Source organism: Mirounga angustirostris, unplaced genomic scaffold (genome assembly GCF_029215605.1).
Source record: "Mirounga angustirostris isolate CCGP_5_RB_7025 unplaced genomic scaffold, mMirAng1.0.hap1 SCAF_5, whole genome shotgun sequence".
NCBI classification, from domain to species: domain Eukaryota; kingdom Metazoa; phylum Chordata; class Mammalia; order Carnivora; family Phocidae; genus Mirounga; species Mirounga angustirostris.
In genome coordinates this window covers 163,301,266-163,317,680 of record NW_026991713.1, presented here as the reverse complement: position 1 = coordinate 163,317,680, position 16,415 = coordinate 163,301,266, and the positions used below count along the sequence as shown (strand labels likewise).

The 16,415-nt window shown below is 56.4% G+C and overlaps 3 protein-coding genes across 5 annotated transcripts; 2 read left to right on the top strand and 1 right to left on the bottom strand.

Moving 5' to 3' along the window:
* Window positions 1–43: 43 nt before the first annotated feature.
* Window positions 44–10,642, top strand: TBC1D10B (TBC1 domain family member 10B). Its single transcript, XM_045875314.3, has 9 exons — window positions 44–1,298; window positions 4,184–4,283; window positions 4,579–4,686; window positions 4,777–4,883; window positions 7,877–7,991; window positions 8,118–8,183; window positions 8,364–8,553; window positions 8,896–9,050; window positions 9,135–10,642. The coding sequence occupies exons 1-9, from the start codon at window positions 352–354 to the stop codon at window positions 9,756–9,758; spliced, it is 2,412 nt and encodes an 803-aa protein (XP_045731270.1). The 5' UTR covers window positions 44–351; the 3' UTR covers window positions 9,759–10,642.
* Window positions 10,643–10,804: 162 nt separating this feature from the next.
* On the bottom strand, window positions 10,805–11,422 carry LOC123844627 (sesquipedalian-1-like). Its single transcript, XM_045875319.2, has one exon. It carries the CDS (start codon window positions 11,420–11,422, stop codon window positions 10,805–10,807), a length of 618 nt encoding a protein of 205 aa, XP_045731275.1.
* A 423-nt stretch (window positions 11,423–11,845) lies between these two features.
* Window positions 11,846–14,889, top strand: CD2BP2 (CD2 cytoplasmic tail binding protein 2). Of its 3 annotated transcripts, none has more exons than XM_045875317.3 (7): window positions 12,313–12,451; window positions 12,991–13,094; window positions 13,340–13,475; window positions 13,599–13,756; window positions 13,865–14,306; window positions 14,389–14,495; window positions 14,587–14,889. In XM_045875317.3, exons 2-7 carry the CDS (start codon window positions 13,017–13,019, stop codon window positions 14,695–14,697), a joined length of 1,032 nt encoding a protein of 343 aa, XP_045731273.1. In that variant the 5' UTR covers window positions 12,313–12,451; window positions 12,991–13,016; the 3' UTR covers window positions 14,698–14,889. The 3 variants fall into 3 exon arrangements, with proteins under 3 accessions (XP_064449039.1, XP_045731273.1, XP_045731274.1); XM_045875318.3 differs by having other exon boundaries at window positions 12,319–12,451; window positions 12,886–13,094; XM_064592969.1 differs by lacking the exons at window positions 12,313–12,451; window positions 12,991–13,094 and adding an exon at window positions 11,846–11,974.
* Window positions 14,890–16,415: the final 1,526 nt, after the last annotated feature.

The following is a 16,415-nucleotide window of genomic DNA, read 5'->3' as shown; positions in this document are numbered from 1 at the left end:
GGGACTGCCCGCGCGCAGGCGTGAAACGCTGAAACGCTGGCCGCTTAGCCGGCACTGGGGCATGTGCGCAGGCGCGAGGGCGGCCGCTCGCCTGAAGCAGGAGGGAGGGGGAGGCGGTGAGAGAGCGCAAGGGGTGAGAGGGCGCGAGCGGGACCCCCGCGCCTGGCGCCCCGGGACCCCTGCCACGCCTCCGCGCGCCGGGCGGCGGCCCGCGCGCCGCCCCCGTCCCCGACGCGCGCCGGGCCGCGCCCTTAGCCTTTCCCCTTCCTTGGCGGGCGGCGCGGAGCGGCCTGAGGGGCGGCGCCTTCTGCGGCCGCCCCGGCGGGGGGATGTGAGGGGAGGCCCGCGGCCATGGAGACGGGCCCGGCGCCCCTGGTGGCCCCGCCGCGCCGTCATGGCGCCCCCGCGGCCCCCTCGCCGCCGCCCCGCGGCTCCCGGGCCGGACCCGTCGTGGTGGTGGCTCCGGGGCCGCCAGTGACCACGGCCACTTCGGCCCCGGTCACCCTGGTGGTCCCCGGGGAGGCGCAGCCCGCCTGGGTACCGGGGCCCACCCAGACCTCGGCCCCGGCCCCGGCCCCGACCGTCTCGAGCAGCACAGTGGTGGTGCTGACGCTGGAGGCCTCATCCGAAGCCGCGAGGGCGCAGGTCTCCGCTGGCTCAGAACCCCTGGTGCCCGCGGCAGTGGCAGGAGCCGAGATGTCCATGGCTTTGGGCCCGGGGGCAGACTCTCCGAAGACGGAGGAGGCTAGAGCCTCCCCCACCCCTGGACCAGGTACCCCCACCGGGACCCCCACCAGGACCCCTTCCAGAACGGCTCCTGGGGCTCTGACCGCCAAACCCCCGCTTGCCCCCAAGCCGGGAACCACAGTTGCCTCAGGAGTGACTGCGCGGGTTGCAGCAGTGACAGCAGGACAGGTGACAAGTGGACATGGAGCTGCAGCAGCAACATCAGCATCAACTGCACAGGCTCTAGAGGACCCCTCAGGGCCTGGCCCAGGGCCTTCAGGGACATGTGAGGCTCTCGTAGCTGTCGTGACGGTCACCCCAGCCCCGGAGCCTGCTGAAAATTCTCAGGACCTAGGCTCCACGTCCAGCCTGGGACCCGGCATCTCTGGGCCTCGAGGGCAGGCCCCGGACACTCTGAGCTACTTGGACTCCGTAAGCCTCATGTCTGGGACCTTGGAGTCCTTGGCAGATGATGTGAGCTCCATGGGCTCAGACTCGGAGATAAATGGGCTGGCCCTGCGCAAGACGGACAAGTATGGCTTCCTTGGGGGCAGCCAGTATTCGGGCAGTCTGTGAGTACCCAGTGGGCACCCAGTGGGACTGCTTCAGGGAAGCAGAGGTTGGGGAGGAGGAAATGATACATCTTGCCCAGACTCTGGCAGCCGAGGCTCCAGGGGAATGGCTCCAGCAGGAGTGAGATACTTGGTGATCCCTATCATGCCTAGAGCATCCTGAGGTTTTGGTGGCACTTGCCTGTTAGGGTTTCAGACCGGGTGTCAGTTCTGGGTCTGAGCTTTGCTTTTAGTGTGTTGTGTGCCCTTGAGCTAGTGTCTTCCCTATTTCTGTGCCTCAGTTTCCTTCTCCATAAAGTGAAAGGTTGAATGACATGATACCTAAGGTCGTCCCAGGTCCTTGATGTGAAACTCCAGCTGTGGGCCAGATATTCTGGAAGGCTGGCTGGGCAGGGGTTCTGGTAGAGATCTTTGGTCCCTGAGGGGGAAGGAGTCTGGGAGGGATGCAGGCGTTTCCCTTCCCCCATAGCCCTAGGTCTGATGGGGCAGTGAGATGGGGAAGTCTGGTTGATGGAGGGGAGACCCTGAAGGCAAGGCTCCCCTGCAAAACAGAAGGGCAGTCTTGTGTTCTTACTGAAGGAAAGGGTTGGAGGAGGCCTCTTCCCCATTTCCTCAACTCCCCAGCCCGGCTTACTCTTTCCTAGTTCCCTCCAGGGGCCTGAGTCACTCCTGATGTAGGGGTGTGATTGCCTCTGACTTCTTCCTTCCCTCTCTCTGGATCCTGCTCATTGTTCCTGTACCTCTTTAACCTGCTGGTCAGTTTAACCTACAGCATCACCTGAGCACCCAGGTGCCAGATCCTGTGCTGGATAAAATAGTTGTTTCAAGGCGCTCATCATCTGGAGGGAGAAACAAATACTTCAAGAGTTGGTTTCAATATAAGGTTTAGCCTAGAGATCATCACAGGATTTTGTGAGCACCTAGGGAAGGGATCTTTTTGCCCACTCAGAAGCCAGCTGAGGCTGGTCCAAATGCTGACTAAATGTAGGATTTAGTTGTGTATGTGCGTGTTGGGGTTGGGGGCACCTGTCTGGGTTGGGGGAAACACTTGGGAGGATATTCTAAGCATGTTTTATAATCCAACAAAAACCAGAAAACCTTTGATTGAGCACCGACATTCATGGTCTTAGGAAGGCAACTGAAGTTTGACCTTGGTGTTTTCCCATGCACGGAGGAAGCATTGTACCCAATTTATAGGTGAAGAAACAGGATTGAAGCAGTTGAGTGATTGCCCCACTCACATCTGGATCTGTGTGACAGGCTTTCTCAATACCATGCTGCCCTAAGGAACTTGGATTGAATTAGATTTTAGTGAGCCCCTCTAGTGTGCCAGGCACCGTGCTGGTTGCTATTTCTATGCTTTGTAATTTTGTCCCTCTAAAATCTATCTTCTGTGCTGGAGGAATATACTTCTGAGGCAAGACTGACTGGGGCACATGTTACCTTAAAAGCTTGTAGAGGCTCCCCACTGGCCACAGGATGAAGTCCCAAGTGCTTTATTCTGCAGATAGGCTCCTTGGTATCTGGCTTTGCCAGCCTTTCTGGTGTTCTCTCTCACCACTCCTAACCATGTACTTAGTACTGTGGTCCTGTTGAACGGATTGTAGTCTTTCCACCTTGCTACGCAGGCTTTCCCACCTGCCAGGAATGCCTTTCTCCCCCTTCTTGTCTTAGTATGTTCTACTCAGTCCTTCATGGCTTATAACTCAGATATCTCCTCCTCCAGGAAGCCTTTTCCGATATCCACTGCCCCTACTCCAGTCGGTGCCTCTTCTGTGCATTTTTATCATTGCATTTCCCATACCACATTGCAATTATCTCCCCTGCAAGCTTGTGACCTTCTTGAGGGCAGGAAAGATATTATCTTATTCTTCCTGATCCTTAGTAGAGTTTCGTACTGACTTAGATAGAAACTAATGAGAGGTGTTTAAGGGGCTTCTAAGACAAAAGAAACTAATATTTAAAGAGCCCTTCCATTTACCAGTCCTTTATATAGTTTCTCGGTAGTCCTCTCATAACTTTGTGATGTAGGTGGTGACATCCCTTTTTTATAGAAGAGGAAGAGACTCAGGTTATTACTTGCCAAGTTTCCCCAACTTCTAATGGATGGAACTGGGATTTGAGCTCAGGTCTGTCTGGAAACTCAAGCTCTTTCTTCCACTCACCTCCTAGTACTGGCTCCTACAAGTAACTGTTTGAAGACTCAAGGGGGCATCTTGAGTGTGAGGCTGTGACAGAACAGTGACCAAACAGTGCAAGGAAAACTTCATTTGCTTGGGAACCTAGGGTGATTTCAGGGAGGAGGAGGTAGAGGGGATTGCAGATGGCCCAGGAGATCTCAAGAGTCTGATAGGAGGAGACTCAGATAGTTGCTTCTAAGGAGGCAGAGAAATATATTTGTTCTGTATTTTCTTTTATGGATAATAATTGCCAATACTGAGCACTTGCTGTTTGTTCTCTCCTATAACCTCTGCATCTTACAAATGTGGAAATTGAGGCTCAGAGGAATTCAGTGACTTGCCCAAGGTCACACAGTGAGTAAGTGGTAAAGCTAGAACTTGGACCCAGGTCTAATGCAAAGTGTGGTTTTTAAATATTCTGTACGCTCTCCCCAAATTTGTATGTGCCATAAGCAGGATTTCAACACACCCAGCATGTATAGAGATCCAACATGAGAACACAATCTGTACAGAGATTCCTTCCAAAGAGGAGTCATTTCAGTGTGGTAAGCTAGACTGTGGATGGCTAAGCGGCCAGATGTCCTGATATTTGGTAGCTCACAGTCTCTCATTTGAAATTGGGGAGGTGGCTTGCTTCAGTTCCGCCAGCAATCCATGTTTTACACTACCACTCCTGACCCCTTCCATGCTCCCTTCATCCTGCAGAGAAAGCTCCATTCCTGTAGATGTGGCTCGGCAGCGGGAGCTCAAATGGCTGGAGATGTTCAGTAACTGGGATAAGTGGCTGTCACGGCGTTTCCAGAAGGTTTGGAAGGCTGAGTGGTGGGCAGGGTGATGGACAGGTTGGGAAGGGGGCAGGGAGGGCTCATGTGGTCCAGGGAAGCCATGTTAGTATTTGCTCTCTAGGCCACACTTGGGGCAGGTGGTCCTTGGGCCTGGAGGGAGGAGTAGCTTTAAAGATAGAAGGCCAAGCCAGGTCCAGTGGAGTCAAGCCAGTGGAATGTGTGAGGGGTGTGCCAGGAAGCCCGAGGACTGCTGGGGAAAGCCTGGAGGCTCTGCCAGCCCCTGGAGCTGCTGCCCTGCCTGCCGTTCTGTCTTAGGTGAAGCTGCGCTGCCGGAAGGGGATCCCCTCTTCCCTCAGAGCCAAGGCCTGGCAGTACCTGTCCAATAGCAAGGAACTCCTGGAGCAGAACCCCGGCAAGTTTGAGGTGTGTCCAGGGTATGGGGATGTGACGTGGTGTGAAGGGTATCATCAGTCCCCTCCAGATCCTGAGCTAATCCCTGCTGTCCCACTGCAGGAGCTGGAACGGGCGCCTGGGGACCCCAAGTGGCTGGATGTGATTGAGAAGGACCTGCACCGCCAGTTCCCTTTCCATGAGATGTTTGCCGCTCGAGGGGGGCATGGGTGAGATGGCCTGACCGCGTGGGTCAGTCAGCAAACATTGGTAGAAGGCTCCAGGTGGATACAGGGCTGGGTAGAAAGCAGTTCTTGCTCTCCAGGGCTTCTAGGAGAGGGGCCGGCCCTTCATGGACTGAGTGCCAAGCCATGTTGAAGGAAGTGTCCTGGGAGGGAGATTCTGACTTGGGGCTGGGGGGCTTCTGGAGGGGGTGCAGGAGGCACAACGACGTATCGAAGAGATCGCATCTGAACTGGGTTTTGAAGGATAGATGGGAACAGAGCAGGGGGCAGGGTTTTCCTGGCCGGGGGTTTATGTAAGCTCTGTCTGGGATGTGCGATTGGGTAGAGCTGAGGCTGGAGAAGCAAGTTTAGGGCCAGATCACCAAAGGCCCTTAAAAACTGTTCCCAGGCACTTGTGCTTTTGTTCTGTTTGCTAGGCTTCCCCAAGATGTATATATATCAGTCCTTCGTAACATGCAGGATGGTATTAGGTGGCTCTCAGGTGGACTTTTTTCCATCAGTTGGTTCATCTTTTCCGCAAACACTTAACACCTGCTATCTGCCAGGCACTGGTCTAGCCACAGATGACAGCAGTTAACAAGAGACAAAAACTCCTGCCCTTACGGGGCTTATTCCATTTTAGTGGGGATAGACAATACATAAATAAGACAAAGAAGGAAAAAGTATGTTGCATGTGAAATGATATGAAAGAGGAGTTTAAAGCAAGAAAGGGGAATAGAGAATGCAAACGGAGATGGGGTTACAAGTGATCTGATCTGATTTGTGTTTTGAAAGGATCGTCTTGGCTGCTGTGCTGAGAATAGACTATAAGGAGACAAGGACAGAAGCAGAGAGACCCTTTAGGAGACCATTTCCATGATCCAGGAGAGAGACCATGACAGATAGACCAGATTGGTAGCCATGGAACTATGGGGAGAAGTGGTTGGGTTCTGGGTATATTCTGAAGGTAGAGCCAAAAGGATCTGCCAACAGATTAGATGTGGAGTGTGTGAGAGAGAGGGAGAGAGAGTGAGCACAATTAAGGCTGACTCTAAAGGTTTTGGGCCTGAGAAACTAGAAAAATGGAATTGTTATATACTGATGTGGATGGGCAAAATGGGGATAAAGAAGTTAGAGGGGTACATCAGGAGCTCAGTTTTGGAATATGAGGTTTGAAATGCTAACTGGATGTCCAGATGGAGATGTCAGGTAAGTTGAATGTACGCTATATGCAAGCCTGGAATTTGGGGAGAAGTTTAAAGTGAGGGTAAGCTGGAGATTGAGAGTTGTCAGCCTCTAGACGGGACTCACCTATGGGACTGGATGAGATCATCAAAGCAGCAAGTGTAGATACAAAAGGAAGCTCAAAGATTGAGCCGTGTTGCTCCAACATTTCAAGAATGGAAAGATGAGAACAAACCAGCAAGGGAGACTAGAAGCAGAAGCTGGAGAGGTAGAAGGAAAACCAGGGCAGTGCGGTTTCTGGAAGCAAATTAAAGAGGGGTTTCAGGACCAGCTGTATGAAATACTGCTGATGGGTCAAGTAAAGTCAAGTCTGCAGATTGACCTCGGGACTCAGCACAGTGGCAGTCATTGGTGACCTTGATAAGGGCAGTTTTGCACGGGGCAGTCGGTTAAAGCCTGACTGCAGAATGGGAGGAAAGAGCTTGATGACAGTGAGTCTGTACCCTGAAGTTTTTGCTGAGTAGGTAAGGAGAGAAATGGTGTTTGGAGGGGAAAGGGGGGTGGTGGTCAAGAGACTTTTTTTTTAAGCAAGAGGAAATAACAGATGTTGGTATGCCAATGGGGATGATCTAGTAGGGAGAGAAAAACTGATGATGCAGGAGAGGTGGGAGGCTTGCTGGGGTGATGGCCCGTGTAGGTAAGAGTGGATGGAGTGCAGTGCCCAAGTGGAAGGGCTGTGTTTGGCCAGGACCACAGACATTTCACCCACAGCAACAGGGGAGAAAGCAGGGACACATGCCGGTAGGTAGGTGAATGAAGCATGGGAGCTTGTGGGAATTACATGTTTATTTTAATAGGTATTAGGTAAAATAACTAGTGCATCCAACCGGTCATTTCATGGATGCTGTTGCAAAGTGGAGAAAAAAGATTAAGTGAAAAATAGCAGGGAGGTATGCAGATAAAGCACAAATGAAGATCACACTTCAGTGACTGAATTTTGGGATAGAGGAGGTCATTTTTACTTTTTTTCTGGGTAAGAAATGAAGGTCTGAGCTACGGAATGGCTGTGGAGGCAGAGAGAAGGAACAGATATGAATGAAAATCAAGAGGTAGTGTTGAGAAGATTTGGTTTCAGCCACGGGGAGTGAAGTAGGGCTCTCTTTTCCAGTGTGGGGCTGACTGAATGGGATTCCCAGACACGGTGATGGGGTGCCCTCAAGAAAGAGGAGCAGGTCTAGGGCAGAGGTTTTATTCTTTTAGATGCAGAGACAAGAGAAAGGTTTGAGGCACAGCTGGCTTTCCAAGCCTTCACTGAGGCTTCCAAGAACCAGGGCCCACTGGACATGGTGACGGGGACCTGATTCAATCCAGTGAGGCAGATGAGGGGAGCCCTGCCCTGGGAGAGCCCCTGCTCTGAGGTACTGAAAGCATTCAGTGCGACAGGAGGGCTGATGCTGCGGGCAGTGAAAGCTCCCCGAAGAAGGTGACTTTGAAGGTCTATGGGATGGTGGCAGATGAAGGAGAGAGAGCACAGCCTGTGCGGGGGAATGGGTAAGGAGCAGGTGGGGTGTGCAGGCAAGGGTGGAAGGCTGAAGCCTGGAGTGCTTTGCTTATGGTCGGAGTCTTTGGCTTCACCTTGATGGGCAGCACTAGGAACGCCAGTGGAGGTGTGTGGTGGGGAAGCTCTGAGGTTAATCTGGAACTGGACCTGGGAGGGGTCTGGACTGGGGCTGGTTGGGGGGAGCAGGCTTAGTTTGGGGCAGAGAGCCCCCACCTCCGCTGGTTGCCCGCATGGTCTTTCCCAATACCCACAGGCAACAGGACCTGTACCGAATCCTGAAGGCCTACACGATCTACCGGCCCGATGAGGGCTACTGCCAGGCCCAGGCCCCAGTGGCCGCCGTGCTGCTCATGCACATGCCTGCTGAGGTCAGCATACCCTGGTCCTGGCTGGGGAGGCCTGGGAGGACCTTGGCCTACGGTGGTGATGGGGGAGCACTCTACTCCCGGTTTCTCAGGTCCCGTCCCCCCGCCCCTTGTTCTTGCCCTCCTCAGCAAGCTTTCTGGTGCCTGGTGCAGATCTGCGACAAGTACCTCCCCGGTTACTACAGTGCAGGGCTGGTGAGTGTCTGAAGGCTGGGTGCACCCAAGGCTGCAGGGAGGGCCTTGTCCTGCCCCACCTGCTGCCCTTTTGTCCCTCTGCTCTGGGCCTCTCCCACTGAGGTGAGGACCCCTCCTAGGGACAGTGCTACCCCACGGGGGCCACCGTAGGCCTCCTCTCACGGCCTCTCCCGCCTGCAGGAGGCCATTCAGCTGGACGGAGAAATCTTTTTCGCGCTGCTGCGCCGGGCCTCCCCCCTGGCGCACCGTCACCTGCGGCGGCAGCGCATTGACCCCGTGCTCTACATGACCGAGTGGTTCATGTGCATCTTCGCCCGCACCCTGCCCTGGGCGTCAGTGCTGCGCGTCTGGGATATGTTCTTCTGTGAAGGTACTTCTGGAGCCACTCAGGCCATGAGGGGTCTGGGGTTTCCACGGTGGCTGCCAGAGAGGGGCCTGCTGCCGAAGGTACGTCTGAGGCCTAGGCTTCCCTGTCCGCCGTCCGGGGGCTGGAGAAACTGGGGCCTGGTCTTGGCTCTGCCATCATTCCGGAGCCTCCTCTCCCTCCCAGGAGCCTGAAACCCACGGCAGCTCATTTCCCTCCGTGGGGCCTCCGTTTCCTCATCCGTGAGGATGGCAGTAAGACAGGGATAGGGCGCGTGAGTCCCTTCTAAATGGGACGGGCTGAGAGCCCAGCCCTGATCTCCCGTGCTGCCTTTTCCGTGTCCTTCAGGCGTCAAGATCATCTTCCGGGTGGCCCTGGTGCTGCTGCGGCACACGCTGGGCTCGGTGGAGAAGCTGCGCTCCTGCCAGGGCATGTACGAGACCATGGAGCAGCTGCGCAACCTGCCCCCGCAGTGCATGCAGGAGGACTTCCTGGTGCATGAGGTAGGCCGCGGCCTGAGTCCGCCCGCACCTGCTTCAGCGCGTCCCCGCCCTCCCCTTCACCCTCCCCGTTCCTTCTCGGTCTAGGTGACCACCCTTCCGGTGACAGAAGCACTGATTGAGCGAGAGAACACGGCCCAGCTCAAGAAGTGGCGGGAAACCCGGGGGGAGCTGCAGTATCGGCCCTCTCGGCGACTGCATGGCTCCCGGGCCATCCATGAGGAGCGGCGGCGGCAGCAGCCACCCCTGGGCCCCTCCTCCAGCCTTCTTAGCCTCCCTGGCCTCAAGAGCCGAGGTTCCCGGGCAGCCGGGGGGGCCCCCTCTCCACCCCCTCCTGCCCGCAGGGCCAGCGCTGGGCCTGCCCCAGGGCCTGTGGTCACCGCTGAGGGACTGCATCCATCCCTTCCTTCACCTACTGGCAACAGCACCCCACTGGGTCCCAGCAAGGAGACTCGAAAGCAGGAGAAGGAGCGGCAGAAACAGGAAAAGGAACGTGAGAAGGAACGGCAGAAACAGGAGAAAGAACGGGAAAAGCAGGAGAAGGAGCGGCAGAAGTGGGAAAAAGAGCAGGAGAAAGAGCGGCAGAAGCAGGAAAAGAAGGCCCAAGGCAGGAAGCTCTCGCTGCGTCGAAAGGCAGATGGGCCCCCAGGCCCCCAGGATGGTGGGGACAGGTCCTCGGCATCTGAGGCCCGGCAGGATGCTTACTTCTGACCTCTATCTCGGGGCTGGACTGCATGGCCTCCCTCTTTTTTCCTCAGTCAAGAGCAGGCCCGGCTTGGGGTGCTGCCCCAAGCTTCTTGGGCACGTCACTCTTTCTGGGGAAAGCGGTTTGGCTCCCCATCTCCTTGCCAGCTGCTGATCCCTACACAGCTGGGACAGTGAGTGCACGGGGCAGCTGCCTTTCCTCGGGGTAGCCGTGAACAAATCTGGAGCCCCCTCACCTCCAGTTGGGCCCAGCTGGGGTTTCTGTCACTCCTGCCCCAGTTCCCTCTGGGGTCCTTCCCAGGTGCAGTCCTGATTGGCCTTTTGTCACCTCAGGGGTGACTTGGCGATGGGAATCAGCAGTTTTCAGATTCTTACACCAGTTGCTCCCCTTATCCGTGAGTGGAGCTGGGTTCCTTTTTCCCTTCTTCAGCTCTGCTGGTCTCCCCCTCTTCGTGCCTGGGGGCCGAGGCTCTCCTCGCTCTACTCTGGACATCTCTGTGTTGTAACTATGTACAGAGGACCTGGTGGGTCCAGGGTGGAGGTGTTTGCTCTACCTTCTGTCCTTTAGTTCTCCTTCCACAATGTTCTTGCACTCATTTATTTAAGGGGACATGCACTGGAACAGGCCATGTTCCCGGGACCTCTTCCCACCCGCCATCCTCCTTGCTCTCTTTCCTCTTCACCCACCTTCCTGTGTATTCTCAGGCTTCTGCTTTGTCTCCACCAGGGTCCCCACCTTTCACCTTGTTCCCCCTCCAGGCCCTATCTGGGGAAGGGGTCTTCCCTTGAGCTCCAGGGGGTGGAACCCAATGTTTACATTCTCTTCTCTCTCTGCTCCCACCCTGTGCGGCGCTTTGAGGAACCAGAAAAGAACCTGCTGTTGTACCTGGGCCTGTCTCCTGCTTTGTTATTTGATGATGGGGGTTAGAATAAGGACTGGGCAGGGGGTGGGAAACAATGGAGCAGGCCGGGATCTGGGTGTCTCCTGAGGCAGTTGGCTGGTCTTGGCAGGTAGGTACCTCTTGGCCTTTGGTCCATCTTTCAGTCACTCATCAACAGCTGTTGAGCTCCTGCTGCTCCTCTGTCTGGGATCTGCTGCTTCCGTTGGCACTGGCCTGGGGCCTTCTACGTACCACCTGCAACACCCGGATCTCCTTCCCAAAGTGCTCGTGCAACTCCTGGAAGCTGGAGGGGGTACTGAGGGTGCCTAGGAAGCCGCAGTCCTCTGGGGGTGAGCTGGGCTCCTGGCCAGCTGCCTGGCACAGCTCCCGGTACCGGGCCTCCAGGGGGGGCAGTAGCACCACCAGCTGCCTCCAGCTCGCCCCAGCCAGCGCCCACAGCCAGGCTCCCAGCTCTTCCTGGTTTTCTGCCGCCAGCTTGTAGGCCCGCCCACCTGTGCCCTCAGCCCTGGGGGTCAGGATGGTGAAGGCATAGGGTTCTGTGGCCCCAAGGCGCGGCTCCACCTGGCAGTTTTCCAAGAGAATGAGGCCCAGGGGGGTGTGGTCCGCCTGGTTCTCCAGGTAGAAGAGGAGGTTTCCCCGGAGGATGAACCAGCGGCGTTGATAGCTGGTATTTCGGGTTCCCTTCTTCAGCAAGATGCCCTCCCGGTCTGGAGCCTGTGTTCTGCATCCACGGAAGAAACTGAGCACGGACTTTTGGTGCAGTTTCATGGTAGTCCAAGCGGGGAGTAAACCTTGGGGGGCAGGAGAGAGGAGGGTTGGTCCTAGCCCAGTGGGATTTAAGACTGTCCTCAAGAGGTAGCGGTCTTGTCCCCACAGCACTGGGACCCACACCTCCCACCTCCAGCTCTGCCCCTTGGGCCAGTTTACAGACCCTGGGCAGGGGCCGCTGGCCTGGGCCCCTATTTGCCTGCGGCTGTGGTTCGAGAGAGGCACCGTTGCCCTTTTCCAGGCCTACCTGAGATGAGGACACAAGAGACTTCTGGCCAGGGTACCGGGCACAGGTATCACCGTCACCTTTCCGGTGATGGCTCTTCCCACCTCAGAAACCGGCAACTCGCCCAAGGGATAGGCGTGGGGTAAATGACTTCCCCCGGGTCCTAAAGAGAGCTGGGTTCGGCAAATGCTCCCAGAGCCACCCGGGGCCTCCAGGGGGGCCATCGGAACCCGGCCTCTGCTCAGGGAGAAGAGCAAGGCCGCACCTAGGAGTAGGAGAGGACACATCTGGACGCTGAATGGAAAAGCAGGATTCCCAAGGAGATGGTGAGGGGCGCAAAGCTCTTGGCCAACCCTGGGGAAGGGTGACTCTACCCTGGAAAGGGAAACAGGCCGAAACCCACTGTCCCACTCTGGTCCTCCATCATGGTCCCGGGCGCCCCTTTAAGTAGAGTGCGCTCCACTTTCTCCCCAGAGCCTCTAACTGCTGTAGGGGGGAGTCGAAACCGCATCCGGCCATCCTTCTCGTCTGATCAGGGTCTAAGCGTTCATACGTCCCCTATTCTCGCCATTGTCGCCCCACGCTGCTCACGTCACTCTGGGCAGGGCGGGGCGGTCTTTCCCGCTCACGGCGCACTTCCGCCCGTTTCTCCACTTAGTCCTCTAACCCGAGTGAAGCCACTTCCGGCTTTCTCTGGCGCCTTCCGCAGTTCTCTTCCGGGTGATGGCGGCCGGTGCCCCGGACGTAGCCCTGGTGAAAGCCTCTCTCTTTTTCTTTCCCCTCAGCCTCCCGTAGGTCCTTAGGTGAGCGCGCGCTGGTGGGGCTCCTCGAATCCCCGCGGTTCTGCCGCCACTCTGACTTGTATAGTTAGCCCGGGACAGTTGGGGTTTACCCCGCGGAGTTGGGAGTTCGGCGCGGGGAGGAGGGGGGCGGCCAGGACGCCAGGTCCTGGGTCCGCCCGGGCTCCGCGGGCTCTGAGGGAGCTGGGGTGTAGGAGCGGGTGTCAGCCCGGGAGCCCCGTCGCATCCAGGACTGCGGGGGCCAGGAATGGGTGGTGCGTGTGGGGGGAGCCTGTCTCCTTTCGTCAAGGGTGGGGGGTGCCCGTGGGAAGCCCTTCCGCGCGTCCGCGTCTCCGGCCTGTCTCCAGCAACTCTTTTGGACCAAACCAAGTCCCGGGGGCCTCCTGGCCGCCAACTTCCCTTTCGGCCCCTGATTCTGTGCTCCCTCTCCTCCCAAGCTGGATCTAGTGCGTACCAGGTGATAATTTGTTGTGCTGGGGGCCCTTCGGCGGTGAGTAGCCTCGCCCAGTTCCCTTAATCTGCACCCTTTCACCTCGGCTCAGCTTGGGGAAGGCCCCTCTGTGCAGTCATGCCAAAGAGGAAAGTGACCTTCCAAGGCGTAGGAGATGAGGATGATGAGGATGAAATCAGTGTCCCCAAGAAGAAGGTGAGGGGGCCAGACTCCTGCATTGTGGGGAGGAGTGAGGGGAGGGAAAAGGAACTAGAAGCTAGAAGAGAAAGAAAGCCCGTGGGGACAAAGAACGCGTAGAAAGGGCTAGCTTTTCCATGTTCTCTGGGAAATGGGTTTGGAGAATTTTCAGCCTGAGAAGGCTTTGGAGAAAAACCTACCTAAAGTATTTTGAGGAATCACCAGTAACCTGCCTCTCTCAACTTGCTGGCTCCTCCTCACAGCTGGTGGATCCAGTGACGGCGGCAGGGGGTCCTGGGAGCCGCTTCAAAGGCAAACACTCTTTGGACAGCGATGAGGAGGATGATGATGATGAGGGGTCCAGCAAATATGACATCCTGGCCTCAGAGGATGTGGAAGGTGAGCTAAACCCAAGAACTGAGGCTGCTGGAGGAACAGATAGGGCTTCAGGGGATGTGGGGCAAGGAAGGCTTTTGTCTCTTTTTGCTTGCTCAGCGTGGGACACCTGTGTGTTTGGTGCAGGTCAGGAAGCAGCCACACTCCCCAGTGAGGGAGGTGTGCGGATCACACCCTTCAACCTGCAGGAAGAGATGGAGGAGGGCCACTTTGATGCCGATGGCAACTACTTCCTGAACCGGGATGCTCAGATCCGAGACAGCTGGCTGGACAACATTGACTGGGTGTGGCCCAGGGGTTGACATGGTTGGGAGCCTGGAGGCAGCAAGTGCTGGGCTTGGGCCTTGCTCACCGTTTGTTGGAGATAACACCCCCCTGTTTTCATATCATAGGTGAAGATCAGGGAGCGACCACCTGATCAGCGCCCGCCGTCAGACTCAGAGGAAGAGGACAGCCTGGGCCAGACACCAATGAGTGCCCAAGCTCTCCTGGAGGGCCTTCTGGAGCTGCTCTTGCCAAGAGAGACAGTCGCTGGGGCACTGAGGCGTCTGGGGGCCCGAGGAGGAGGAGGAGGCAAAGGGGGCAGCAAGGGGGCTGGGCGGCCTAGTTCCCCCCAGCGCTTGGATCGGCTCTCTGGGTTGGCTGACCAGATGGTGGCCCGGGGCAACCTTGGTGTATATCAGGAGACAAGAGAACGGTTAGCCCTGCGGCTGAAGGGGTTGGGGTCCCGGACCCAGGGACACCCTGAGCCCACACCCCCACCCTCTCTGGACATGTTTGCTGAGGAAGTGGCAGAGGGGGAGCTGGAGACCCCAACCCCTACCCAGAAGGGAGGTAAGATTGGAAAGCAGAGGAGGGGTGATGGGGGCAGGGGGCAGGGCACTTGAGGCCCAGATGGCTTTGCCTGTTGTTTTAGAAGCAGAGTTGCCAGGAGATGGTCTGGTGGACGTGATGTGGGAATATAAGTGGGAGAACACGGGAGATGCTGAGCTGTACGGGCCCTTCACCAGCACCCAGATGCAGGTAAGCCCCTTCCTGCTTCCTTCTGCCGCTGCTCTCCGTCCTCCCACCCATATCAGACCTTTCCTAGCTCTGCTCTCTTTTTTTACTGCAGACCTGGGTGAACGAAGGCTACTTCGCAGATGGTGTTTATTGCCGGAAGCTGGACCCTCCCGGTGGACAGTTCTATAACTCCAAACGCATTGACTTTGACCTCTATACCTGAGCCTGCCGAGGGCCCAGTTTGACGTTCTCTTCTTTCCTGGACTCTCTGGAGGAGGCCCCAGCTGCCTCAGGCAGTGAGGATTTTGGGAGCCATTTTTCATTCAGTTTTCCTTTCCCAATAAAAGCCTTTAGTTGTATATTAGGGCCTTGGCTATGCTGATGGGCAGAAGCCAAGGCCCTTCCTAGCCCCTTTGGACTCGCCTCATGAGTGTTTCCTCATGAAGTTCCTTCTTGGAACTTTCTGGTCACTTGAACCACCTCACCTTTGGTTACCACTCCTGGGGCAGAGCCAGGGTTCCCAGGTGGCCTGTGGCTGCCCCACCTGGACTGCTCACCATCTAAAAAATCCCTTTGCTCACATGCTGTTCTCCAGTATTTTCGGAGCAGGCTTCCTGTTTTGCTCTTCTTAGGTCTTCAGCTTTTAGAACCTCAGAGTCTTTGCAGCCAGTATAAGATAGAGCACCAGAAGTGGAGATTTTAGGCCTCGAAGGGCGAGGACAATCTGTTGGGGGTGAGTAGGAGGCCTGGTATCCACTGGCTCCCCAGGGGTCTCAAGCTCCTTGGGGGGAAGGGCAAACTCAAGGCCCCTCAGGGCCACCTGGGCCAACCACTGAACAGACCCAATAGGCTTCTCTCCCAGACCTTTCTTGGCACCTTTGAGGCCCTGAAGTTTCCATTTCCTGGGGTCTCACAGTGTGCGTGGTACGGGGCTAGTGCCTTGAAGGAACTGGGCTAACTAGGAGGTCGATCCTCTTCCAGAAATTGAGCTTCTGGGGAATGGGGTCGGGAGGGAGCCAGGCAGGTACAGTTGGACCCAACACCTCCCACCTCTCACCAGTGCTGCCTTACGCCTCTTCTCTTGCACCGGGTGAGGTTGAACCCCCCACTTTTCTACCTCGGCTGTCCATCTGGAGTCTCGGGGGAGCTGTAAAATTACTCCTCGGATTCTGAATGAATTGATCTAGGTAGCGGCGTGGTGGTTGGGGTTTTTGAAAGCTCCTGGGGGATTCCAGTGTGCGGGCAGGTGCAGAACCACCGAGCCTGACTCCTGTGACTCGGTTATGCCTAGAACAAGGGGCCACTCACCGGATCCCGCGGTGGTAGCAGAGCTGAGCACGTGTGGCCACGGCTCTGCTGGAGTCTGGTGCGGGATTGCTGAGCACCAGAGCCCCGGGTGGAAGGGGCCGGGCTGGGAAGCAGGAAGACCGGGACAGGGTGGGGATACTTGGTGCCCCAGCGAGGGCTCCAGCTTCTGTAATAATTGGGTCCATGCAGACTTGGTGTTCATGGACTCCAGGATGCCTTCGATTATAACAAGTCTTTTTCTGTCCTTAAGAAAGAAACCCCTGCCAATTACATTTACAAGAGGTCATTGATTAAAATGCATCCTCATTGCAGAAACGTTCAGAAGTGAAAAGCAATACAGCGGTCCCCTTTATAACCCCAATGACTAACCATGGCAGTTGCTTAGTGTTTGGTGAATAGATGAAGGCCAAGGGCACAGTGCCCTTGGATATGCCATTGGTACCTCAGGCTCCGCCTGTCCAGAGCTGACCCTATCTCCCCCTCACAGCATCGTCCTGTGTTCACCGTTTTTTCGTTTGTTTTTGTTTTTGAAGTTTTTGAGAGAGAGAGCTGGGTAGGGAGGGGCAAAGGGAGGAGGAGAGAGAGAATCTTAAACAGGCTGCACGCCCAGTACGGATCCTGATGCAGAGCCCC

Excerpts from the sequence above, each read along its gene's own strand:
- TBC1D10B (XM_045875314.3), top strand. The coding sequence starts at position 352 with ATGGAGACGGGCCCGGCGCCCCTGGTGGCCCCGCCGCGCCGTCATGGC. Across the intron at positions 7,992-8,117 it reads TCATGCACATGCCTGCTGAG|CAAGCTTTCTGGTGCCTGGT; the intron begins GTCAGCATACCC and ends TGCCCTCCTCAG. Across the intron at positions 8,554-8,895 it reads GGATATGTTCTTCTGTGAAG|GCGTCAAGATCATCTTCCGG; the intron begins GTACTTCTGGAG and ends CGTGTCCTTCAG.
- CD2BP2 (XM_045875317.3), top strand. The coding sequence starts at position 13,017 with ATGCCAAAGAGGAAAGTGACCTTCCAAGGCGTAGGAGATGAGGATGAT. Across the intron at positions 13,095-13,339 it reads TCAGTGTCCCCAAGAAGAAG|CTGGTGGATCCAGTGACGGC; the intron begins GTGAGGGGGCCA and ends TCCTCCTCACAG. Across the intron at positions 14,307-14,388 it reads AACCCCTACCCAGAAGGGAG|AAGCAGAGTTGCCAGGAGAT; the intron begins GTAAGATTGGAA and ends CTGTTGTTTTAG.
- LOC123844627 (XM_045875319.2), bottom strand. The coding sequence starts at position 11,422 with ATGAAACTGCACCAAAAGTCCGTGCTCAGTTTCTTCCGTGGATGCAGA.